At 41.3% G+C, this 26,923-nt stretch overlaps 1 protein-coding gene across 1 annotated transcript; it reads right to left on the minus strand.

Moving 5' to 3' along the window:
* Positions 1 to 1,773: 1,773 nt before the first annotated feature.
* On the minus strand, positions 1,774 to 25,450 carry RUBCNL (rubicon like autophagy enhancer). Its single transcript, XM_050334055.1, has 16 exons — positions 25,371 to 25,450; positions 24,655 to 24,763; positions 22,875 to 22,983; positions 18,921 to 19,589; positions 14,505 to 14,590; positions 11,135 to 11,342; positions 10,132 to 10,236; positions 8,357 to 8,399; positions 7,867 to 7,999; positions 7,315 to 7,460; positions 6,461 to 6,525; positions 5,184 to 5,422; positions 4,364 to 4,425; positions 2,933 to 3,086; positions 2,723 to 2,813; positions 1,774 to 2,265 (listed from the first exon to the last, which is right to left on the minus strand). Exons 2-16 carry the CDS (start codon positions 24,724 to 24,726, stop codon positions 2,153 to 2,155), a joined length of 2,295 nt encoding a protein of 764 aa, XP_050190012.1. The 5' UTR covers positions 24,727 to 24,763; positions 25,371 to 25,450; the 3' UTR covers positions 1,774 to 2,152.
* Between the last annotated feature and the right edge of the window lie 1,473 nt (positions 25,451 to 26,923).

A 26,923-nucleotide genomic window follows, 5' to 3' on the forward strand; every position in this document is an offset into this window, starting at 1 on the left:
GCTTTTCAACAGAGAAGATATTCAGGGTAAATAGCCTCAGTGTGTTCCTGTGGTATCTTGTGCTGACACCAGAACAGAAGAATGGGAGTTGGCTATGACCCTCCTCCAGACATAACAGTCAAGAACACTATCCCCTCAAATGCAGCAAATTGTGGCCTCTGTTGTTCCTTCCAACTTGGGACCCACTTGCTGGCAGCTCACAACTTAGTCCTTCTAACTTCAGCTTCAGCAGCAGAACATTTTAACTCGTTTTACTTGGATTACAAGCATATTGATACTCTTGGGCCTTCCACTTTCTGACAGCTACACAAACTCTCCTCTTGCTGCAATCTGTGTTGTGGTATGTAGCAATAATTAGTCTGGATATGATGTACAGGCTCTACGGAGACCTGGACTGAACTGAGCAGATATAAAGTATCAACACTTGGCGCATGAAACCCTCCCCCTCCTGCATACTGCCACTGCTCATTAAGACTTGAACACTCATGAAAAGCACAGCCAGAAACCAGATCAGCTCTTCTGAATTAATGAATAGTGAAAAAGATGTATTCAGTTGCCCTGCAGGTTATCCCACGGAAGGATCATTCAAGTCAACTCCTTCATAAGAACAAAATCCCTGCAGCAAGGCCTTTCATGTGATTCAGTTAACCGTGCACCCAAACTACACGAGAATTTACTCTTGTGTAACATTAAATACAGTCAGCTGCATAAGCAAGCTCCTTCTTACCTTTGCACTAGTGATTTTAGTAAGAGATGCTAATCTTGCTTCAGATCAGTAAGTAGGTAAGCTGCTTTTGGCCACAGGAAAAATTGCTTAATGGAAGTGTTAGTGTGTTTAGCAGTATCATTACCATGAAAGTGGAGGCAAAAAGTCCCAGGTGATAGATCCTTTCCTTGCTAAAAGGTGGAGCAAGCAGGTGATGAAAAGAAGCACAAAAACGACAGCAACAAATTCAAAATACTAAAGGCACCTCACTGGAGAGATCAGAACTTTGGTATGTGCTTTCAGGTTCTGGGGTTTCTCTGTTCATTGGTAATTCATAGCACAAAGAGAAAAATGGTTTTACAGGTTCAAGCAGCTACTCTACTTTTCTGAAGGCAAGGGCTGCTTCCTCAGCCAGTTTCATTAGAAGTAACCAACCAGGCAGGGAAAGCAACCTGCTTTCAATTTCCAGCACTTCCCCTTTAGGCTGTGCAAGCGTGAGGGTGGATTTAAACAGGAACTCTCTCCTGATCACTCATTCCCCATTTCCCTGCACCACTTGGGACATGCGATAAGGTAGAAGAGTTGGGAATGAAGAAGAGAAGTTGCACCTGGAAAAATGGGTGGGTGAGGTGGGGGAAAATTACTGTTCTAATCTTTGCTTTTCACCACCCTACTCAATTTCTAATTGGCAATAAATTTAATTTTCCCAAATTCAAGTCTGTTTCACCCATGACAGTAGCTGGTAAGTGATATCCCTTTCTGTATCTTGACCTGTGAGCTCTTCCATCTTGTTTTCTCCCTCTGTCCTCTGGAGGAATGGGTGTGAGAGAGCAGCTGAGTGAACATCTAGCAGGTGTAGGCCAAAGTCAACCCACCACAAGCTGTTGCATAGATCTGTTTAAAGGAAGCTTAAAGTCCACTGGTTCACATTAAGCATTTGCCTTAACAATTTCAGATCAGCATCTGCCTAAAACTTGTAGACAAGCCTTTTCTATTTATTGTAGAGCTTTCCAGAGAATGATTTTGTACATTACCACTTTTTTCACTTTTCCAAAATCTGACACGGATAACAATTTCGAATGCTCATTTACTATCTACACATTATCTGCAAAATTACAGAGATGAACCATTTTTCTATGAAAAAATATAATATTAAAAATCTTACATACAAAGACAAAACATAGCAACAAAAAGCTGCCCACAGAATTAACATCCAGTCTTTCTGTCACCAGTTAGGATGGAATTTGTTTAGGGTGAGTTTTCAGTGAGGATATTAAAGGTGTTGTTTGGTTTTTGTTTTGCCTTTTTTTTTTTTTTTACCCCCCTATAAAGGAGACATGCATTAAAACCAGTAATGTCTAAAACAACATTATTTAGTTTTTAGTCATGCATTTGAAGATTTGGCTTTGAGCATCTTCTGAAGTTAGCAGTCAGAGGAATCCAGTTTCACTGAAGTACCAGTGATGGAGTTTCTGAAAGTGTCCTCCGAGCTGAGATTCGCAGACACCTGGGGCAGCCTCCAGATCTGAAGCATGCTTTGTGAAAGCATGTTTTGCATTCTGTTTATACATAGAGAATAGCATTCAGGAAAAAAAAAAAATTAATCAATAGCTGTGTTCCTTGAATTATGTTATATCAAGAACATACAAGTACAAAAGTAAACAGAAGCAGTGCAAGGCCAGGACAACAACCACCACTGCAAATAATTTACAATGAATGCCAGCAAGATCTGATAAAACAGCTCTCTCTCATGCCTAGACCCAAACTAATAGCCTGTCCCTGCGAGAATAATCATGCTCAGGCAAATCCCTGATTTTGCTTCACTGATGCAAAACAGCTGCCAGAGGCTGGTTTTCAAAGATACATGCTGTCCATGGTTTCCAAATGCACATTCAGGTTTTCAAATATACATGCTTTCAGTGAAGCTAGTTCTCAAAGTTTAAAATAAGTCCAAACGGTTTTATACACCAAAATTCCACCAAGGAAGAAAGAAAATACATTCACTCTGGAACATACCTGTGCACCTTTTACATTTGGCAGTCTGATACGGAAAGAGCAGGTCTGCACTCTGACAGAATTCACAGATAAACCCCTTGGCTTGACAGAGCTACAACAACAGCAAAAGGGTTGAATTTAGATCTAAGAAAAAATTATTTGGGAATGGCAGCAGGGATATTCCTCATACTAGCAGCTGCAAGGACATGAAAAGCCCTAGCTTTTCTTTACCTCACAGCCATCCACATGGGAGATAGAGCTCTTCAGAATATCTTTAAGAAGGGGCAGTAACTGCCCTCGTTTGATCTTCACTAGATCATCCAGTGAGAAGAGATGCAGCTCCTCTGTCAGATGGCTGGGGACCTGTTCATATTCTTTCAGTACACTGCAAAGAGAAATGGAATCCAATTCAAGGTACAAAAAGTTGTTTTGCAAGTATATTTCAAGAATAAGCCTCTTTCACTTCTCTAGTCACACAGGGATTATACAAGGCAAGTTCATGCTAAATCCTACTTCCCCTCCCAGTTTGAGATCACTTTAACAAAAACTGGGGTTTGGGATTTAGAGTAAACTGTCTGCTTTAAATGTGCATTCCTCAGGCATTGGAGTTGCCACACACAGTTATCCCAGCAATTCTTAAATTTAACGTGTAAAGGGTTCTCTCCTGCCTCAGGAACAGTAGGTAAAATCCCATATATAATAATATACCATAATATAATAAGCCAGACTTATTTATTTTCTTTTGCAAAGAGAACACTGATGAGTTTTATCTGATGTAGATCACTACTGGGTGAAACTGTGCTTGTACTGAGTGGGTGAACACTGAAAATACAGCTCCTGCTTTTAAAATATCACTGATGTAGATATAGGTAGAGTGAGGATTCTAATGCTTATTTCTATAATGGAATCCCTGGTGGTTGAGCAGAAGAGAGACATAAAAATACATTTCTTCTTAATTTTGGTGACCAACACATAATTGATTAATAAAAGAGGTTTATGTCAAAGACAGAACAGAACCTACTTATAAAGCTTATTTTGCTTAAGTCTGTTTTTAAAGAGGTCAGCAACTCTGCAGTGAAGGTCTTATTATTCACATGTCTACATATTAGTTAAGCCCATAGTTTGGGAAGGTGACACCACAAATCTTTCACTTGCAGCAACAAGCAAGGTTACGTTTTGGTCTTTATCACTTTTGGTTACTACTTTCATTTGAATATGTTTATAGAATAAACTTAATTTAGCGTTATGACAAAGTCCTGGAAGAAATCTTTAAACCCTCAAGGAACACATTTGTTAACTTAAAAAAACACCTAATTTTTTTTTTTAAGATAAATATTCTCAGAAAGATAAGTATCTTTGACCTTTTAAGAATGAATGAGGACTTAAGAGAGATGGAGCAGGAAAAAAACCCACCAAATTAAAATAATTCAACATTTAAACTCAAATGTCTTTGGCCACAAGAAACAGAAAGCTACTACATAAAACCTGTAATTCACTCAACATCTGCAGTGCAATAGAAGGCAATTTTGTTATTAGAATTTTCTCTAATGATCACATTAACTTATTTAAAACTGGACTCTAATGTTGCTAGAGAAGAAGGCTCTATAAGCACCTCATGTACATTTTACTAAGCTATTTGCCAAGTACAATCATGGTCCATACCTTTCACCAAACCTGCAGGTTTTCAAAAGCTTTTTCAAATGAAAAAGCTGTTCTTGGGCCTCCTGAAAGATGAAGGGGAAAAAACAAATGATTTTTAAATTAAAAGCAATTGCATTTATCTATTCATAAATGAGAAACACAACTACTTGAGTCAGCAACCCTTGCAACTACATCAAACCATACCTAAAAACAGGAACTTCACACTTAGCATAGAATTAAACAACTGGAGTTTCTACTGTACGGAAGACCAAGGCACGCAAAGCCTGTTTTTATTTCCTGACAAGTGAGCAAGTCCTAATGCTAATGGCTGCAAGTCCTAATGGCTCCATGTCTGCACACCAAGATGCTAGACCCAAACCTGTGTAAGAACAGGGAAGTGTCTCCTCAGCCAAGGAGGGAGCACATGGCTACTTGTAATATTCAGCAGAACACTCTTCCTCAAACTGTAGGAGACACAGCTCTTAGATGAGCCAAAGGTGTTTTCTCCAGTGGCCCACAAAATTAAGGAGTCATTCAAAACTTTCAGAACTTTGCAACAGTCTAAAACTAGGTAGACGTAAATATTTACTGCTGGAGCCCAAATCTCCTCCAGGAACCAAAACTGCAAACCAGTAGGAAGACACTTCTCAAAGACAAGACCTCTGGCATAACCTTCATCTAAGGTTAAAGAGAACAAGTCCCAGAAGTGGTGATGGGACAAGCAAGAGAAACCAACTCTCCTCCTTCAAACATACACACAGAGCAAAGGACATCCTGCCCTAAGGAGTTTTTCCCAAAAGTCTCAGACCCATAAATTCCTAACAAAAAAGGCCACACTTACCCTCACCCTGTCCATTTCTTTACTTTTTGTGTAGAGGGTTTTGTTAATACATAACACATTGAAAATTGGGTGCTGCCATATGCTGTCCAGTAGGTGTTTGGAGAAGTTGCATACATAGTATTTTTTGAAGTCCCATTTTGAAAGTATTCGGGCAGGAATACAAGACTGAGCATAGCTGTGGCAGCAGTCACAAAAGTATTTCCCCAGGTAGTCACAATAGCGGAGTCTCTTGATATATTCTGCAAGTAGACAGGAATGAAACTGTGACTATTTCTAAAATGGGAAATTTAGATTTAGAAATTTTATGGGACATACCTCCTGTTTGTATGCTTATTCTGTCTTAATAACTCCAATCTACTGGAGTGAGGGGAAAGGAATTTTTTAAGGTAGGGCATTTTATTATCGTGGTAAACACATGCACGAGCTTTGCACTTTGCATTAGAACAGAAAGCTTTCCTCATTTCCACATTTGTTGAACTGATTATAAATGCCACAAGATCTTAAAGAAACTATTGTTTAAGTTAAAGAAGTTAAGTTAAAGAAACTATTGTTTCTTTACCCACAAAAGAGACACAAGTTAAAATACAGAACAAAAAATTTACACCAATTTTGGAGTCACATTTGCATAGTACTTTCTCACATAAAGAGTTTTGTGGCATTTTCCCAGCTATTACAGCATCTCAGGCTTGCTTGAGTTAATGCGCTGTTACGGATTGTTGATACTTTACAGGCCAAAAGCTGCTCTTGTGAGCTGACCCAGAACAAGTCTTGGTCGCCACTTCAAAGATTTCTTAGGTAAGGTCTGTTTGTCAGATCTGTAAATAATTGTGCTTTCAAGCAGTTCTCACAAAGTATCACAAATAAAAAATTAAAGAGATGCCCTGAAAGAGCAAAACCACACATTCCTTAAGCTTGTATAAAGTCTCTGGCAAAGAATTACTGGAAGAAACAATTGGAAGATGTAAAACCAGCACTTTCCAGCCTGGAAGCTTGATTTTTTTAATGGTTTTTCCTGTTTTGTCGTTGACTGTCATGAATTTTTATTGTGTATGAGAAGGACATCTATCAAGTATTGTATTCAGTCCACAATGAGAAATTCCAGACACTGGAAAGATACCACTGTCTGTTTTACTATTGTAGGAACATTCAACAATGAGATTTTTCTTCTAGCTCAGATAATTTTACAATTGTGCTACGTCTGGCTTGGTGAAGATCATGGTCTGATTACTAGTAATGCACTTAGTAGGGTTTTTTTTTCCGCTTTTGGTAATACTTACTGCTTTCTATCGGGGTTCCGCAGCCAACACACGTGAAGTTTTGAGCAGCCACCACTACATCTCTCCTGTGTACAGAGGCAAATAGTTAGACCTTTCAGCATTCAGAACACAGTTTTAGTTAACATTCTTCCAAAGTACAAAAGAGCTACACTGGCACCAATGAAAATGTCCCAACTCAGAAGCTGAGTCCTACTCCTCCACATGAAGAAGGAGAGTAGTGTAAGGAGATGCAGATTATTATTTTAGTGGGGGACTCTAAGATCTTCTGTGGAGAATATATAATCAAATACAGCTTGTTGAAAGAATTAATTATTTTACATTTCTTAAGATGGCATCAATATCAAGTGGTTGGGAGAGGGGAAAGTCCACATCTGCAATTGAAAAAGCAACCAAACCTGCAGCAACACGAGGATTAGGCAGTTTGCCTTCTGTGTGCACTTTACAGCACTTTAATGTAGAGTGAGACAGCACTTTCCCCAAACGTGACCTGTTTTCCTCCCCACTTTCTGAAAACCTACTATCCATAAAATATTAGCAGGAAAGTGGGGAAAGTCAAGAATAATCTTTGAGTAGTGTCACAAAATGAAATTTTATGAGCCATCTAAGTGTGCTGCCACTGTAACACCAAATGTATGTGCATTATCACATGCAGAAGTGCACATGCCATGTTAATCAGGACATGCCAACAGAGGGAAAAAGATGGCATCTGCTTCCTAGTGAGGCTGGTGACAGATACTGCAGAAGGTTGTGCCATGCACTAGCTATAACCTTAGGATCTTTTGATCTCCCTAGCTCCTTCCATCAACTTCCCCCCACTATACTAAATGACAATGCTCAGACCCCTCAAAACTTACTTGACTGAAGGATGAATATTAAATATAATCTGTGATCTTGGTGGGGACCAGCCAGAAGATCCTCTTAATTTGGATATGATCTTTATTTCTTCAGCCAGATTCAAACTGGACTCAAGTTCTTTTGGAATCTCTTCTTTCAGCACAGACTATTGCGAAAGATAAACTTGTGAATATAACCAGCCCATCAGCTGGACATACGTTAAATGCTATGGGAGATGTTTATTTCCCTTTATACTCCAGGATTTTAAAGTTCAGTTTTCCACTGCATGTAGTCCCCCCTTGGTTAAACTCCCTCATATCAGTCACAGAAGAAAGCACATTCTGATTGTTCATAACTCCACGTCTTAAATGTATTGAAAATTGCTAGAGAAAGAAGACATTTTCTAAAAATTTATCTAAAGGGAAGTAATAAACTGTAATCGCTCATCTATATTTGTTTGGTTTTTGTTTTAATTTAGCTTCCCCCTTTTGCTAGCAGTGAAGCAGCTGCAGTGAGACAATGATTATTTGGGGAACTGAATAAAGAGCTTGTTGTTTTCAGATTAGACTCACTCTCTGCTTAGATGAGCTCAGGCAACCAGACAGCTGAACTACAGAGTCTGTCTGCAACCAGTATTTTCTGAAAGCTCTGCACAACTCCTGGGCTGTTGCTTCAGCAGAATTGCTGCCTGGTTCAAAAGGTGATCTGAAAGTTAAGGAATACAGTCAGTGAAAAATAGCCGTATGTCATCAGCATCTCCAGTGCCTCTTCTACCTCCCTGAAAGGTTTTCTCCCATCCCTTCACTTCTACCTTCTTTCTTTGATACACCCAGGCCTCGAAAAGCCACAGATACCAGCCTCCAGCCAGACTCAGGGACCAGAGAAACACTCTGCTAAGCAAAGCACCAGAGACATTTGCTGTCAAGCAGCATTCCTTCCCCTTCTTTGGAAGGACCAACTTTACCACTCCCACACCTTTCCCTGCCCCAGCCAGAAGAACCACTAGAAAGCTGCTCCAGCAGAAAAGGTAGTGCCACCGAGGATTGTGTTAGAGATACATACCTTTTATCTGGAGTGACAGACAGATTTTCAAGGTCTTCAAGTTCTGTGATAAAGGAGAAAACATTATCAAGCCATCTAAGAAACAAAGCTTCTGTTACTCAGTGCTGTTTTACATCTACCTTCTGTGTCCCCACAGTGTCAGTTTAAAATATATTCATCTTTACAACACCCCTGCTGGATGCAGGAAATCACCTCAATCCTAGTAGTAAAACAGGCATAAGGAGTCTTATCTCCTCTACATATCTCTGACATATTCTTATTTCACATTCTTATTTCTCTCAAGACAAACGTTTTCCCATTCATACATCTCAAAGTAACTCTTGCTACTAGGAATGGAGTTTTTGGGAGCTAGTTCTCATTCCCTGATCAAAGAATGAAGAAGAGGTGAAAAAATAAATCTCTAAAACCAGTGAGAGCAATAAAAACCCTATTTATTATCAGAAAAAAATAAAACAGAGGTTAAATGTTGCACAGGCTCTTTTAAAAATTTCTTTATGTGTTAAACCCAGAAGCTAACGAACGAAAAATCAGGATGTCCTGAAGAAAAGCCAAGCACATGATTATAATGGAACAGAGATACTCTGCTCTAGTCCTGAAGCAGAGGGAGGGCTGCCTAAAAACAGGAAATGATCATGTCCTAAATTCTCTCAAACAACATTGTTAAAGGTGGCTGAGGCTGTGCCAGTTTCACACTTTTCTCACCTATATTGCTTGGGTTTAATCCTTAGTTATAAATTCAGTCCTTGTGTTGGGTTTGCATGGCAAAATTTTGGTGGAGGGGGCCTACTAGGATGGCTTCTGTGAGAAGCTGACAGATGTTTCCCCTACATCTGACAGAGCCAGTGCCAGCCAGCTCCAAGACAGACGCACTGCTGGACAAGCCTGAGCCCGTGAGCCATAATGACAGCATCTCTGGCATAATAGAGTTAAGATGGGGAGGAAAAAAAACCACCTGTACAGCTGCAGCTGCAGAGAGATGTGAGAACGTGAGAGGAACAGTTCTGCAGACACCAAGGTCAGTGAAGAAGAAGGGGCAGGAGGTGCTCCAGGAACTAGGGTAGAGATTCCCCTGCGGCCCATGGTGCAGACCATGGTGAAGCAGCTGTGTCCCTGCAGCCCATGGAAGTACATGGGAGAGCAGAAATCCACCTGCAGCCTGTGGAGGAGCCCTCTCTGGGGCAGATGGATGCCTGAATGAGGCTGCAATCCAGAGGGAAGTCCATGCTGGAGAAGGCTCTTGGCAGGACCCATGGGAAGCCCCAGGAGATAGACAAATAGGGAGTTAAGTTTATCCCAGGAAGAAGGGAGGGAGGGAAGATACTTTGAAATTTGGTTTTATTTCTCATTACTCTACTCTGATTTGATTGGCAATAAACTAAACTAATTTCCCCAAATTGACTCTGTTTTGCCTGTGACAGTAATTGGTGAGTGATCTCTCCCTGTCCTGATCTCGACCTACAAGCCTTTCCTTGTATTTTCTGTCCCCTTTCTAGTGGAGGAGGGGAAGTGACAGAGTGGTTTGGTGATCCCTTGTTATCCAGCCAGGGCCAGCCTCTCAAATCAGCAAAGATATTCTTTGCTAGAAAGGAAATCCTGCACCAGTCTGGTTTTTCTGCATGTGTTTTAATAAGGAACCATGCATACATCATTATTTCCATTTTCTCATGTTATTTCTCCTACAGCAACCACTAAAAAGTCAATGGAATTCCCAAGCAATGGAATAGATTCAGCTGAACAATAAATCTGTTTCTGCAGTTATAATTTTAAAGTCTTACCAATAATTACATATTCATCCTCTGAGTCACTGTGGCAACCAAATTTGGTAACTTCATGATGTGATGGTAGATGCACTGGTGAGCTGACAGGCAGCAAAGCACAGCCTGTCCAGGACAAAGACAGTATCAGTTAAACTTTTCCAGCATATAAGTACCTGCAATTATATTTACGTTTGTCATCACTTAACAAAACTTTAGCACACAGACTGTATTTATGGAGCAATTTTAATTATTTATTTCTATACATACACAGAGAAATACAACTCTTGGGAGTCTGTCATACAGTATATCCTTCAGTTTCTCAGCAAGAAGCTTTGAGTGATAGACCAAAATCTTTTATGTTATCAGCAGTCTCTCCCCTTCTCACATGCAAGCACACCATTTATTTTTCCACAGAAGTTACAACATTTAGACTTGAGACTTATGATCCATCACTAAGATCTGTATTACTCAAGCAATTAAAATCTACTTAAAAAATGTGCGTGCTGACTCAAGCATTACAGTGCCAGGAGCATTTATTATTTGACTCAAACTATATATGAATGAATACTCTGGGCATTCTCATACAAACTAATTGCATGGCCTGATCTGCATACAGCAGAAGCAAGCACAGAATTAAAAAAGCTAGGCTGCAAATCCTTAAAAAAAAAAGAAAAAAAAAAAAGGATTTAAGCAGAAAGAAAATTAGCCAACTACAGTCACTCTTTTTGGAGAGTCATGCTTGGTATGTAGCACTTGATCCTTACATTTTCTTTTAAATGTATAAAATAATTCAATTCTAATAAATAAAACATAGATGTGAGCATTCAAAAGGAAATATTCGACCCACAGGAAAAACGCTTGTGATATAGTGATCCTTGAGGGGTACAGCTCTCCAGAGACTCAAAGAAGGTAACAGAGGATTTGGTTCCATGCAGTGCCCTAATTAATTTAGTATTTTCTTGCACAAAAACAAATGGCAAAGGTTTTCAGACAAGGTTACATTCTAGACTAAGTAACTTACCTTCATAACCACTGTCTGAAGAGGCAACAGAAGAATCAGACTTCTTTACTCCAGGGTAAGAATATAACTCCGAATCAGTGTGATAGCTGCTATCTGATCCGCTTGTTTCTTCCATACCCCAGGACTCTGCTTGTTGACTTAAGATATTACATTTCATTTTTTCTAGTGATGCTATAATCATATCTGCAACAAAGAAGTGTGCGTTTTCCTGGACACAAGAATGGAATGCTTATTAGTACCCAGCATATTTGATATTTATTTAAGATGAACTGAAATATATAATCTCCCCCTCTACCTTTTCAACTCTATAGATAAAAATGTAAACCTATCTCACCTTTCATTTAAACACATAAAAAAAACACCCCAAGGGAAATTCAGAGACAACATGCAAAAGTCAACTGCCCAGATAATTGTCTCACCCTTGATTAAAACATACAATTTACTTTTGTCTTACCCATCTATTAGATAAAAATGAACTTCATTACATGACTAACAGATGAATATGTATACATTTTAGAGGCACAGTCTTCTAGTTACACTGCATTATTTAGTATGCAAGCGTGCATCCATGTAACCTATCTAATACGGTTTAATTTCAAGTCAAGGTGCACAAGCAGTTTCGCACACATGCTAGCTTGGAGGGGGCCAGAAGTGGCAAGTTTTGGAGGAACTGTAGATCTTCAGGCGGTGGATAGTACAAGAGCTAGTAAAATGCTTTCCTGTGTTAAGAGTTAAGGCAGTGAAGTAGGGAATATGCAGTGAGACAGATTACATGGTCAACTCAACGCTACATAGAAAGTCTGTGATAAGGGTAAGTGGAAACCTGGCTCCCCTGGGCTTCGCACTGCCTTCAATAAAAGCCAGTTGTTTCAAAGTGTCACTGTAGAATTTCCAAACCAGAAAATCCTTCCTTATGTACCTTGTCATCTGCCTGCCTGGGTCACCCATTCTCTAGCAAAACAGACCACTGAGACATCCAGACAAATCTGGAGCTTCCTGTCCAACAATGTCACTGTTTTATCGTTTGCTTCCTCTGGGCTAACACCAGCCCCACCTGTGCTACTGCTACTGGCATGGGCACAGCTTCCCAAACCAGCCTCAGCTCAAAAGTGGATGCATCGTGGAGATGCCTGAGTACACCTGTTTCTCCACGATGGTGTAAACCAAGAGATGCCCAGAATACTCTGCCTCTCTCCCCTCAACCGCATTATGCAAACATAAACTTATGTCTAAAAAGTTATGGCAGTATCTAAGGCTAGAGATTCTGAGTGCAGAATAATTAAAGCTTTATAAAAGCGGTTTATGTTCAGAAAGTTGTACCACTTGACATCAGTATTCATGACACACTCTCAGCTTGTATGGGAAGCACGAAGAAAGACATCAGTGTTTAGAAATAGCTAAATCTCAAGGAGCACAGCGGACAACAGTTTTCTCATTGCTCACAGATAAATACATTTAGACGAGATTAATTTCAACATTAGAGAGCACCCACCAAGTCCCTGTAGGTGTTTGAAAATACTTTCATCTTTTTTCTAACACTGATTACATCACTTGCTTGGTACACAGTTTCTCCAGAGACAACTTTAAATGAACTTCAGCAGTCCACAGTTTGCTACATTAGAAAAGAAATAATTAAACAGCTTTTTTTTCCTTTTGGGAGATATTTCCTACTTTGAAGATTCAAAAAGTCTCAAGTTAGGGGCAGAGCACAGCCCTATTAGCATGCTGTGCTGATAAAAGCAATTACGAGTGTAACAGAGAGCTACTTTGCAAAAAGATGGAATAGAATACAAGGACTCCTATACTCAGCATGACTATCAACTTTCACCTTTGCCTACTGATATCTCCCTCACCCTAGGAAGCAGTCCCAACTCAGCTGTGACACACCAGCCTTCTCATTTATGTTCTCCCCCACTAACATCAATGGAAAGTCCCTCTAAGATTATCTGGCCCATTTCCTTCCTGGCACATGATTACAACTTGACTGCAACTCTCAGACTTGCCAACACTACACATACCTTAGTTTTCAGTCCTAAAGTTCAAAGAGATTATTTAACAACCTGAAAGTATTTTGTGTTTTGGGGTATTTTGCTTGTTTGTTTGTTTGTTGGGTTTTTGTTTGTTTGTTTGTTTTATAAAGGCAGCATTTGCAACTCATTTGGACTGAGCTCTTACTATCTTTTAACCTTTTAATCACATCAGCCCCCACTTCTCTGCACAGCAGTAGTAGCTGGTATGATCTTGACTCCCTCAATACTTGTCAGACTGTGGTTTCTAATTCACGTATCTACTTCACGGGTCTCCTGGTGACTGAAAGAAAATTACTTTTGTTCTCGTTCCCACCTTATAGACAGAAACATTGTTTCCTTTCTGAAACACCTTTCATAAAAAGCAATATGAAAAGCTAATTTACAAGTTTGTTGCATTTTGATGTATGATTTATTGGGTCAGGGTTTTTTGTTTGAAATGCACCTTAAGGATGCTGAGAGCCTCAAACAAAATGCAGAACTTGTTAGTCCAGTGAAACCAGTGCTGTGTACAAAGATGATTACCTCTTGGGCCCAGGACATGGGACCACTTGCACATCCACACTCCAACAAAAAAATCTCCTTTTCTAGGCACATTTTTAAAGTTCTTTTGTATTAAGTCCTACTTGTTGCAATTTATTAACCCCTCTTTTCCCACTGTTAGGAAAGATTAACATTTAGCACGCAGAGTGATGTGTGACAGCATTATCTCCTCTTCTTTAGCTCTGTTTATAAGCTTGAGTGGACTGCCTATCTAACAACACACCTAAGACTGTTTGGGCCCCTTATTAGAAAACCATGAGAAACTCCTTAAATTACTGCAGTTTTTTGAATTATTGTGCTTGTTATTTATACTGAAACTGTTTGACAGCAATCTGACATGCTCAGCATAAGCATACATACAAAAAAACCCCAGCTTCTCCCATCTTCTGACAGTAAAAGCACGAGGTAAATCCCATCCATATGCACATAGCTGCAACAAATTCTATGCTACATATTGTAATATAACTTTAAAGTTACTAGAGTAATCCTGTTTTTCTCAAGAAATGTGTGTGAAAATAATGGAATGAAAAGTGGAAATGTACAGTGTTCCTAAATAATTCCATTATTTTAAAATAATTAAAATGTTTAATTAATGGGATTAAGAGTAGAAAATAAATTATAAAATAGGCATGTTAGGTTTGTAGGTTCACCCACAGAGGGCAAGAAGAGGGAAAGTACAGTATTTGTAAAGATTAGTACATCTATCAGGAAGTTCTTTTATTGAGAAATACCTCTTGTCATCTGGGTTTGCCACTATAAAATGGCAAACACATTATGATGATAGTATTTGATGTCCTCACCTTCTCCACATCCTCTGGAAGCATGCAGATGTCCTGCAACGAACGATTCAAGGGTATAGCACTTATGTTCAAAGGAGAAGTAGAACCTGTGGGTATAACAAGAACTTTTATTAGTTCTTTCTTTCTCTGCAGCTCCCAGGATGCGTGCAGAGTAACTTCCAGAAAGCAAAGCAAACTTTCTTTCCCAAACAGGACACTGCTGGAGCTGGAGGTCGTGGTGGAAGTTAAGGAGGAGAGAAACGTGAGAGACACACTGGCATTTAAACTACTCTGACAACCTGAAGCATGAGCATCAACTATCAGAGAAACAGAGTTTAAATGTCATGCAGTGACAGCACTGCAGTCCCATACCAATCCTCTCCCAGCTACAGCCTGAGCTGCTGCGGATAACCACAGACAGAACCTGAGGCTGGGTTTACAGTGATGCTCTGCAGCTGGCAACAGAGCCAGGTGACACTGTGCTCTTCTCATTCATAATTCCTGGAAGAAAAAGAAATCTCACTGCTGTCTGGGCATGCAGAGATGCATCAGCCTTAAAAGATTCCCTGTATCACTGCTGGCATTGTGTGACTACAGCAAGTTTAGAAAACACTTGGCTGTTATATTTCCATACCCCAAGGAAATCTCTCTCCTGTTTCCGAATGCAACCCATACTGCATGGTAATATGTACAACTGTGGCATTAGCCACAGTACTCCCTGCTTTTCAGAACAGCAGTTTTCTTCTCCTGGCATTCACTGATGAGTATGGTTGAGCACGTGAAACAGAATTAATCTCTTTTTCCCCAATAAGAACTTTACACTGTGCAGCAGAGCACACATCAGGTTTTTTACAGATGAACCATGGACTGCTTTTTATATGTAAATATACATATAGCTGTAATATTCTTTACCAGAAAACTGAAAGTGGGAGATCATGCCCTCAGAAGCATTTCAACAATGCTCTCAGGCACATGATGAGATTCTTGGAGTGTCCTAAGCAGGGCCAAGAGTTAAACTTGATGACCCTCATGACTCCAGCTCAGTGTATTCTATGATTCCATATATTGTTTTCAAAGCACTCACAGCCACTGCTACAAGAAATTTACTGGAAAGATGATAAAGATTATATACAATGTCTATGAATGTACATATTAATGAGATACAAAAGCAAATAACCAACACTGACAGGTGTTTACTACCTCTTTTTTCACCTTAAACTCAAGCAATTTCTCTTTCACTCTCATGATGTTTTCAGGATCAAATAGCCTGTAAGTAAACGGCCATGACACACAGTATTTAAAGCCTTTGCGGATAGCGTGGTTTAATCAAAGGCCTTTTATGTAAAAAAAAAAAAGGTCATTCCTAAATTTGTTTAAAATTCATAGAAAGGCTAAAGAAGTCCCACAAGATATGATCATAATTTATAAAAACTTTTTCTACAACTAAGGGGTGCTGACTCTCAGGACTAGTTTAGATTATTTATATTGCTTTATTTACAGAAACTATGTTATGCTGCCCTGAGCATCGATGACATCAGGCTGGAAAGTCAATACTGTGCTTGAGCGTAGCAACATGGTGGTTTTGTACAGAATTATTAATACCTCCATTGTGTATACCATGAAGGAAAAATGAAAAGGCTCTCAATATGACTTTTCAAAACAGATTTAATGGCCTATTAGGTTATTTTCATACCTACTTGATGATTCATCTTACTGGACAAGCAATGCTTAAAGCTCTACAGGTTGATAAAAACCTACATTCTCATCTGTTAAGATAACAAACATTACTCTCTGAACTGAAAATAATAAGCAGAAATAAGGAAATTACAAAATTATTCCTTTCTCTTTCAAATGTAAGATACAATTCATCCTAAATGTAATTTTGAAATCTAATGGGAGCTTTCTCATTTGCTCACTCTTGCATCCCATCTGCCTCCTAAAGTAAAAAGAATGTTAAGTGAGAAGAAGCACAGGAAGGAAGCTGGGTCTGATGCAGAAAAATTATCAGGTTACCGTTGTGCTCCCGAACACTATTGCCTAGAGCCTGCTGGGGCTGGGGAAAGAGCCCTAAAGAGTCAAACAAGGAAGTGACCTTGATGTACATAGAGGTCAAAAGCAAGAACAAGCCCTGTGAACTGTCAGTGACACATCAGCCACAACAAAGCCCCCAGAAAACAGCAAACTCAGTCACGAACTCTTCATGAACAATGACAGAGCCTTTTAGAAGGTTGAATGAGGCCACCAGAAAATGGCCCTTAAAAATATGAACAAGGTCTAACAGGAGTCTCCTGGGTACAGCAGAAAAATCCCACTAAACAAAAACATTAAACCCCACTGAAAAAAAAATTATTCTTATTTAAGTTATATTATGTAATTTTCTTACATCTTATGCATCTGTCATCAATTCTCCTGTGAGAAACCACCTCTGAGATAGCAATTGAAAGGATACCAAGTCAGGAAATGCTATTGCATAATTCCTGCCTTCAAATTAGGAATTTTATTTCTTCTTTTTCATTTTGCTATTTTGCTTTTCACATCCTCGTACTCCTGGACAATGCAGGAGATCTCCCTCCCCAGGCTACCCAGTAGCAAGTTAAATGGCTAAAAGCAACAAGGAATGATGAAATGCAGAAGTTTTCACTTTGTATAGAACAGGTCAGAGCCTAAAGCAGAGAAAGCCCACCACACTGTGCAGTGTCTAACAGGATCCTTTACTCCTATTTTTAGTAAAATCAAGAATACTACTTCTTCAGTCAGTTCACTGCCACATTTCTCCCTTTGCTTTCTGGAAAGCCAGCAGTGCTACTAACCCAGCACAAGCTCGTGGCACGTCCGACTCGTGCCAGAAGACCGAGTCACGCACAATTTATTTGTTCTTACACACGTGCCTCGCAGTTCCCACTGACCCCGAGAGCCTGGACTGTGTTTTTCATACCCAGCCACCCAAACCCGCGTGACTGGCCCCAGCCAGCCCAAACTGCTGGGTGTGGTTTCCTTCTCCCTGACTGGCACTTCTCAAAGGCACGGAGCCAACAAAACACCCAGAAGCAGGAAACAACCATAATCGTCACCATCCTAACTGTTGACGACAGCCTATCCTGGATGACAAAGCTGTAATTATTAAGAGCTCCCAGTCCAGCAATGGCATGTGCCTGTTTGAGATCTGGTTGCCAACTTGAGACCTTGGAGGAGCTCTGGGTGAATAGCTAGGAAAGATCAGAACTTGGAAGTGGTTCTCAATGGACTGTCATTCTAGGACTACTACTGACCAAGGGGGAAGAAAAAAGACAAAATAGAAACAAAAAAACAAATGCTAGCCTCTGTCATTTTTATTTCTAATAGAAAGGCAGGCTGAAAACTCCCTGCTGTTTGCTTTTATTCCAGTAGAAAAATCAGGCCTCAATTGCAACATCTTTCTGAGGCTCAATGTCTATCATCATAGAATGATTTGGGTTGGAAGGGAACTTAAAGATTATGTAGTTCCAACCTCCTACCATGGGTTGGGATGCCACTCACTAGATCAGGTTGCTCTGGACCCCCTCCAACCTGGCCTCGAACACTGCTAGGGATGGGATACCTACAACTTCCCCCGGCAACCTGGTTCAGTGCCTCACCCATGGCCAAGCCAGCTGCTCCCCCATCCATCTCTGGGGCACGTGCTGAAAATTCCCTCTGAATAGTTCCTTACGGGCTTGTGCCCTGAGCCCCCTGACACTGCAGAGACAGAAGGCACCCTGCCCAGGGGCCACCCTCTGCTAGCAGCCCTTAGCCAGTGTCTCTTTACAGACAATGCACAGGATATCCGTACGGTTGGAAACTGGTGATGTGTAAAAAGATCCTCTTCTGTACTGGCTGGGGGTCTGTGTCTCTAAGACCTCAGGTGCACTTGGAAAGGGGAAAAGGAAAAGCAGTCCCACTCTGGCATAAGCCAGTTTAGTTGTAACAAGAATGGATGTTAATACCCTGCCTCCAAAACCCCAGAATCCAAGGACTCCCTCTCCTCCAGCTAACATCAAACACAAATGAATCAGGGAGCCTGCGCACACCAGTGAATCACTACCCAGTGCCCAGATTCATGCTCTCTGCTATTGGGAGAAGGGTAACAATGAAGACAAGACAAAGCTGGTAGAAAGCCCATCCAGTGCATGTTCTACATTGCTCACAGCTCAGCAATTTTTACATTTTTCCAACAGTTGCATACTACAGAAGCATTTCTGCACCATGAGAGATGCCTACCGCAAGCATGAGAGTCTCCTGTTTTACCAAGTCCAACCTTCCGGTTCTCCTTGTTTTTTAAGCTTTCTCCTTCTCCCCTCTCTCCTGTTTTGAATGACAGCATTTGTCTAATTTGCAATCACCATAAGCAAGGCCCACTTCAATCACAGTTGTCTTTCCTAGTGCAAAAATCTTACAACAAAAATGCACCTGCAAAGTTACCTGTTGGATTGACTGGCTCTGACTGGGAAAGGCCCCTGGGAGAACTGCTGTCACTGTTGCTGACGGGCACAGGCTCCAAGGCATCAGGGTATTGCACAAGATCTGCTGGCTTACCAACAGCTGAATTGGAAAGAAACCTCGTCAAAGTCAAGTCTCTTTCAGGGAACGTACAACATTCTTTTCCAGAACGCACAACAGCCGATGTGACAGTGCCTCCTGTTAATGTCACCTGGGTAAAGCAGTCCTGCTTCAGAGGGGGCATGTCTGAAAGAGTGAAACTATTCAAGCAGGGCGCAGCAGGATCTCTATCAGAGAAACGGGGAGAAAAGAAAGTATCCAGCAAAGGTTTGGAGGAATCAGAGTCTGTGTTGTTCCAACACGCCCGGTGCCTTGTAAACCGAATGTCTGTTTGTGTACAGACAGTGTTGCGATGTACAGAATCGCTGTCGCTGTCATCGTGGCTATCCCCAGCACTGCTTTCTTCCCACTGCTCCATATCACTGTCTGGATGCTCTGCTCCCTGCATGGTGTTCTGCTCCAGCACCAAAGAGGGCTTCAAACCAGATGCATTTAAAACAGACATGAGAATGTCTTTGATAGCTTCAGCACTGTTTGGATATGATCCAAAACTTCCAGCATGTCCAATCACTGCTGGCCTTGAAGATTCATCTGTTCAGAAAAAGGAAGAAACCAAAAGGTTAGGAAACAGTCCTAAGAAAAGGTTAATATACAATATGAATAAAATGCACATGAACAAAAATTATTTCTGACACAGGCAAGAAGACAGGAAAGAGGTAGGTTAATTCACACCACTCCGTGCTGCCTCATCCTGCAAGAAAGCTCTTGCTTTCTGTACCCAGGAAGCAATTCTGTCATTGATAAGGCTAGGCAATAAAGCAATAGTAAAGTATCCTGCTGCTAGCCAAACACAGTTAGCTAAGACTTTAATGGTGACTGATTATCAGCGTGCTCAAAGACATCATTGTTCTACAAAAAAGGATGAGGTACAGTTACTGATACAGATACTGCTCCTATTGCCAGTAAAAGAGAAGATTACATTATAGCAACACATATGGAGGATCAATAGAGCAAAAGCAACAAAAAAAATACCCTTAGTCACAGGGTAATATAAAGTCAAGGGCTTGTTTCAGTTCAGTCAGACACTCTTTCTTATGTGGAAATGGCTAAAGTAACCTTCAGTCCATTATTTATAGGAGTGGCAACATTTACATGAACCCATAAAAAACTTCACTCTGTCACAAGTTCATTATAATGCCTCTGAAGGAATCAAAAGCACTGCCTGCAAAGATCCTGTGTGATCTACTGCAAAACTGTAGTTCAACAGAAAATTGAAAAACCGCTTTTAGTGGCAAATATGGCAACATTAGCAGGGCACAGAAGTGCACACTGCAACCAGTAGCTATTGAAGAATAAACTGAAGTCCTATACCTTGAATAAAAACACCTCAAAGGAACTGCCATAATCCAAGTAATTGAGAGATTAGACACGAGGTCTATGTCCAAGAAGGAACCATTGACCATATCAACACAATGAAGTTAACAACTAACTGTCTCCTTCGGGTAAGATAAGTGGTTGTAAAATTCTAAGAATAGATACAATCAAGAAGAATAATTTCCAGGACAAAGAACTCCTAGCTAGGACCACAAGGAATGTTAAACACTGCTGGTGAAAAAAAGCAGCAAGTCTTGTAGACTGCAGACTTTGCCCAGAGGTTGCTCTCCTTGAACATATCTCAACAGAAAACAGTAAACCTCATGAGTCATTCACCTGGAAGCCAGCATGCACTCAAACAACATAAGGAAGTTCACAAATGAAGAAGTCAAAACCAAAACAAAACCCCTCAAATACTTTGGAAGAGCAAGTCTATATAAAGACCAGCCCTTTATCAAGAAAAAACTGAGAATATTGAGAACTATATGCTCATGAGAGCTGTTAGCAAAGCTATCCTAGCAAAGCCAGATCAAAAAACTGTTGAAGAGCACATCAGTAACTGGGATCAGTCACCTGCAACCTATCAGGACAAATCTCTTGCAGAAATAGCAGCAAAACTGTGCATTTTACTGGCTGCATCTGCAAAGAAATACCTTGCCAATGTAGCCAGCCATGGCAGTATAAAGGCAGGAATGGGAAAATTAAACCTAGCTGACTTTCAAGCTAACATATTTCAATCTTTTCAGGAAAAGAAAGCTATTTTGGTAATTATTACTATTTCAATTGCACACGAACACCTTAACTTGGGCTGCAAACATCATCTTTTCCATGCAAAACAAAACATATAGTGTTAGAATAAAAAACAAAAAAAATCATTGAATTGTATGGGTTGAAAGGGAATTGAAAGATCACCTAATTGCAATCACTCTGCCATGGGCAGGGACACCTTCCACTAGACCAGGTTGCTCAAAGCCCCATCCAAGCTGGTCCTGAACACTTCTGAGGATGAGGCACAACTCCTCTGGGCAACCTAATCCAGTGCCTCACCACTCCCACAGTAAAGAATTTCTTTCTAATATCTAATCTAAATCTACCCTTCCAGTTTACAACTATCCCCCCTTCTGTCACTACATGCTCTTGTTCCTCTCCAACATTTTTGTTGGCCCCCTTTAGGTACTGAAAGGCTGCTAGAAGGTTTCTCTGGAGCCTTCTCTTCTCCAGGCTGAACAACCCCAACCCTTCCAGCCTGTCCTCACAGAAGAGGTGCTCATGCCCTCTGATCATCTTCATGGCCTACTCTGGACTTGCTCCAACAGGTCCAAGTTCTTCTTATGTTGTTGGTCCCAAGAGCTGGATGCAGTACTCCAGGCGGGGTCTCAAAGGAGCAAAGGAGCAGAACCACCTCCCTTGCCCTGCTGACCATGCTGCTTTTGATGTAGCTCAGGATACACTTGGGTTTCTGGGCTGCAAGTGCACACTATTGGGTCATACTGAGCTTCTCATCAACCAACATCCCAAGTATTTCTCCTCAGGGCTTCTCAATACATTCTCCACCCAGCCTGTATTTGTGCTTGACATTGCCCCAACCCAGATGCAGGATCTTAAACTTGGTCTTCTTCAACCTTCATGAGGTCAGCCCAGGCCCACCCCTCAAGTCTGTCAAGGTCCCTCTGGATGGCATTCCTTCCCTCCAGCCTGTTGACCACACTACACAGCTTGGTGTCATTTGCAAACATGCTGAGGGTGTGCTCAATCCCACAACTGTCTTCAATTCTTCTGCTCTGCACTCCTATTGCAAAGCCACTCCAGCAGCCTTTCTGTCCTCCTTCCTCCTTTGTCATCTCCACTACTCTAGCATCATGGTACATCTCTAGTACTAATCATATAACCATGCCTACTAAATCTGCTAAGTTCCAGATCTCAGTGGATTATAAGAGAAAAAAGAACAAGTTTTTAAAATTTAATTTGTTCTTCTGCTCTGCAAAGCTTAAAAAAATCCCCAACCCCATAGAAATAAAACAAACAAATAACTAAACCAACCAAATAAGAAATAAAAGAACAACCCAAAACCAAACAGCCTATTTTAAGGTACTATCAGAAATAAGTTAGTTCCAATACACACAAAAAAAAAAAATCTCAAAATCAGTTTTGTAACTGTCATGTGAGTAATTATGATAATCTGTTAAAATCTGAGAAACTATTTCCTGAATGAAGAAGAAGTTAACCTTCCAAGGATCATCTGAACAGTTCAAGTATTTTACTCGTGAGCATACAAGATGTCAACATAAGTAAAATGGCCAGATGGCCATTTAAAAGACAAAAAGCACTCATACTTTCAAATTGCATAATATATTTGGACAATGTACAACCCTCAAAGTCAATAAACAAGCAACCCTCTTCAACCAGACTATAGTTGTTTAGTGCCAATAGCTTTTGTTACCGCTACAAGCACCAGCAAAATTCCCCACAGGGAGGCATTTTAAAACTAACTGGCTGGCATACCTGAGAGAACGGAGATTTGAGGTGTTGGAGCAAGGCAGCTGATCCTCGCTGAGGGATTTGAAGAACACGCTGACTCAGTGAAAGCCACCTTTAGGCTTTCGTGGTTTAACTAGAACAAGAACACAGAGGCAGACAATTTGGTTATAAGACAACAGCACTCTGCTAATGATAATCTCAGTCTCACGCTCGTCCCAGCAGGAAGAACACTGTTCTGATGCCTGCCAACAGCCACCTAAACACTGCCTATATTTCTGGCTATCTGACAATCTTCTCGGAAGCATGCACTGGCATCTCAGCTCTGCATCTCTCATTTCACTACAGAAGGCAGGTGACCAAAAGAAACTCTCCACAGTAAGAGGATTAAACACGTGCACAGGGAATACACAAGATCAAAAGGTGTGAATCTGTGATGTCTGTGTATCTGCCAAAACAACAGCAGTGAAGTAGAAAACAATTCAAGGAACCACCAATCTGTATCTGGAAGCACAGGCCTATTTAGAGGTATACAAGATATAAGCTAAATCTATGAGGCCCCAACTCTACAAGCACCTGATCCACGTGCTGCTGGATCTCCCAGCTCTAACTACTGGGAGGAAGTGTGGTCATCTAATTTAATGGAATACACTATGTGTATTGTACACATTCCACACATGCTGATGTGGTTCACATCAGCAAGGTGGCTGACCCAGCATAAAGAAAGATGCATCACAGATAGATAATACTCAGCCTGGCACACAGCCTGGTTTTATTTGGTCAGTATAAGCTGACCAAAATTTTGAATGCATTTGGACTGCCTGAGCAGGTTTGTACCAGATCAGCACTTCACTTTCTGCAGTCATGATGCTTCCAATTCAGTATTTCTACCACCGAAGCTGGATTTACCGTATTGTCAAAACACTGTAAACTGAATCAGGGAAGCAATTTAGTGCAGATACTCGGGGGCTAATTTCAACAAAGGAATAAGACGCACACAGCAAAGCAAAATGTTTCCTCCATAAGCTCACAAATTCCTTGTGAGGGACACACATTTGCCTCCTCCCCATCCACTACCTCAAGTATGTCAGGGACTTGAAGAGCACATCACAGAAACCAGGGAAATCAAAGGGATGCCCTGCTCTGACATGCGCATTAACAAAAGGCACTTCACCAAGGAGCACCTCATGCCTTCTCCCCACATCAGTGAGAAGTCTCCAGACAAATGCGTCCCCAGGATTCCTGTCACCTTCCTCTGCACCCAGTGAACAGGAAGTTAAAGGTGTACTGTTCTCTGCCACCCTGTGTGGTTGACCTCTACACTCCCTAGATGGAAAAGGGAGGTATATCATCCACATACATTTCAGACCCACAGAAAGCAGAAGAAATTAAAACCCACATAGAATTTCCCTTTTAACTGAAGACTAATGTTTCAGGGCAAAAGTAGTATGCTGGATTTAAAATATTTAGCATTTGATTATGCCAGTGCTTAGAGAAATACTCTTTTCAGTACCTGATGGTGTTTTTCCCCTTCTTTAGAGAAACCAGTGTGTAAGCAGGCTTTATACACAACACATTGTCAATATTACTGAATAAAGTAGGAATGATTTTTAATTACATTTATTAATTTTAAAAATTGTTTTCAATATCAGCAATTAACAGATTCTCCCAAGTTAAGTCTGTAATGAAATGTCCAGCATTTAAAAAATATTTACTACAACTATTAACAACTAAAAGCTGTTTTTTGAAACAAGTCCCCCCAATCAACGAGCACACTGAGACACCATTCAGACCTCCCTTGTCTCACCTTTTCAGAGTAGGGGTGCTTGAAGATTTCTGTTCTGCTGTAGCTGGAGAGTGCTACTGCATGGAGAGACATGATGGGAAAGCTTTCATTTTTTGGTGCTGTTAAGTACCTGGAAGTAATAGAGAGATCGTTACAGTCACCACCACGTTATCCGCGGTTCTCCATCTGTTTTGCAGACTTCACAGTTAATATTCTGAACTGTTTTCCGTCTTGACTTGGCATGCTTATAAGCTCACCGAAAAGCAGAGCTCAGCAACAATGGAAATGTGCTAAAAAAGGCCTAACTTAGAGGTTTGGGGGTTTGTTGTTTTCTGGGGTTTTTTTAAACAACACAACAGGAACGCCTACCACATACACAAGACGAAGGTATTGATCTGTAGTACCCCGCAGCTGGCTGCAAAAGGAAGAAGAGAAGGAGCCGGCTGGGCAGCAGCGAAGCCCCCGTGCTCCGGCTCCGCAGCAGAGGCTGCTCCCCTCACACCCGGTGCCGGGCAGGGAAAGGCACCGGCGATGGAAACAACCCCGCGTTGTCCCCGGGACACACGGGAGGGCTCAGCCTGCCGGCACCGCTCTGGGCAGCGCTTCAGCCGGAGGGAGACACCGAAACGTCCCGCCGCCCCAACCAGATACACTGCGCTCCCCGCAAGGCACCGACTGCCCGCCTACCCGTCCGTCCGTCCGTCCCCAGCTCCCCATTCCCGGTTCCCCGTTCCCACCTGCAGCCGCGGCGCCTGACTCCGTCCTGCCTTCCCAAGGCACTGCGCGGATGCAGCCAATGCAACCCACTGCCCGCTCGCCGTCCCTCCCACCCTTGGCCCGCCTACCCTCTCTCCGACTGCCCTCCCTCCCGAGGCGGAGCCCAAACCAAACACATCCGAACAAATATAAACAACAAAAACTATTTCCGAAGGGCGGCTCGGAGCTCTGCTCTTGTCTGGTTTGGAGAAAAGGAGGCTCGTTGATCTCTGCAACTTCCCGAGGAGGGGAAGTGAAGAGGGAGGGAGTGTAACTCTTCTTGGTACCCAGCGACAGGATGCGTGGGAATGGTTCAAAGCTGTTCCTGAAGTTTACACTGGACACTGGAAAGCATTTTTTTTCCGAGCGGGCATCCTAGAGAGATGGTCGATGCCCTAAGGCTGCCCATGTTTAAGAAGCATTTGGACAATGCCTTTGCCGACGTGCTGTAATTTGGCCAGCTCTCAATTAGGCAGTTGGACTAGAGGATCGTCATAGGTCCTTTCCAAATGGAATGTCTATTCTATTATATTCTAAAACCAAACAAACCCAAGATAAGTCAATTGAGGATGAATGGAGGGTGTTTTCTCAGTCGGTGGGACCTGCTGAGGCCTGTGGGCAACACATACCTCAAGAATCAGCTTTATCTGAGGATTTGCAATCAGCTGTTATATTAGAAATTACAGGTCCATTCTCACTGAGCTTTTGGAAAGGAATTGAGCCATCTGGTCCATGAGTCAGCTGCCCTAGCAGGCTCAAAACTAGCAGACAGTTTGAGCTAAAAATAAAGTGAAGGAATGCTAAGCTGTATTTGTGGAGCCAAAAAATTGCTGATTGTCCGTAAAATGCAAAAAATATGTGCAGGAACTTAGGAAATTGCAAACCATGAGGAAGTAGAGAGGAGGGAGAGTCCAGATGGTACCATGCCAGAATAAGTTGAAGCAGTAAATAGAATGCAAAACTGCTGCAGCTGTAAGTGGGGCTTTCAGATGCTCTGAAGTAATTGCCTCTCTTTCTAAGCACAGATGATGACTTGGCCAGTAAATAGGTTAGTGGATTTGGGCTGTGGAAACTTAAAAGTAGCTGCTGGACAAGATGCACAGTTGTTGTCTGAACTGAGTCTGGATGGGGCTCTTAGCAACCTGATCTAGTTGAAGATGTCCCTCATTGCAAGGGAGCTGGACTAGATGACCTTTAAAGGTGCCTTCCAACACTAACTGTTCTATGATTCTGTGTTACCCTGTGGTGTGTGTTTCAAATTCCCAGCTATAAAATGGTAATCTCAAGTGGTTATTTGTAAAAATAAATCCTACTTTTGAGACACATTCATGTGGGAAAGAGCAGGTAGTAAGATGGAAAAGGTTATAGATTTATTTGTAGTTAGCAAAAAAATGCAGCCTGGCAAAAAAGTGTGCTAGGGAATTTGTGCCTTATTCCCATAAAATTTTCCAAAATCTTTACAGAAAAGAATATATCTCAAAGCAACACAACACCCAAAAAAAAAAAAAAGTGTAGTAGCATTTTCACATCCATT

This window comes from Myiozetetes cayanensis, unplaced genomic scaffold (assembly GCF_022539395.1).
Source record: "Myiozetetes cayanensis isolate MyiCay16 unplaced genomic scaffold, myiCay2020 scf5-8, whole genome shotgun sequence".
Taxonomy (NCBI): Eukaryota; Metazoa; Chordata; class Aves; order Passeriformes; family Tyrannidae; genus Myiozetetes; species Myiozetetes cayanensis.

Coding starts and splice junctions, on each gene's coding strand:
- RUBCNL (XM_050334055.1), bottom strand. CDS start 24,726: ATGTCTCTCCATGCAGTAGCACTCTCCAGCTACAGCAGAACAGAAATC. Junction 2,814..2,932: donor CCCATGTGGATGGCTGTGAG/GTAAAGAAAAGC, acceptor CTGTTGTTGTAG/CTCTGTCAAGCCAAGGGGTT. Junction 2,266..2,722: donor CAAATGTAAAAGGTGCACAG/GTATGTTCCAGA, acceptor ATGTATAAACAG/AATGCAAAACATGCTTTCAC.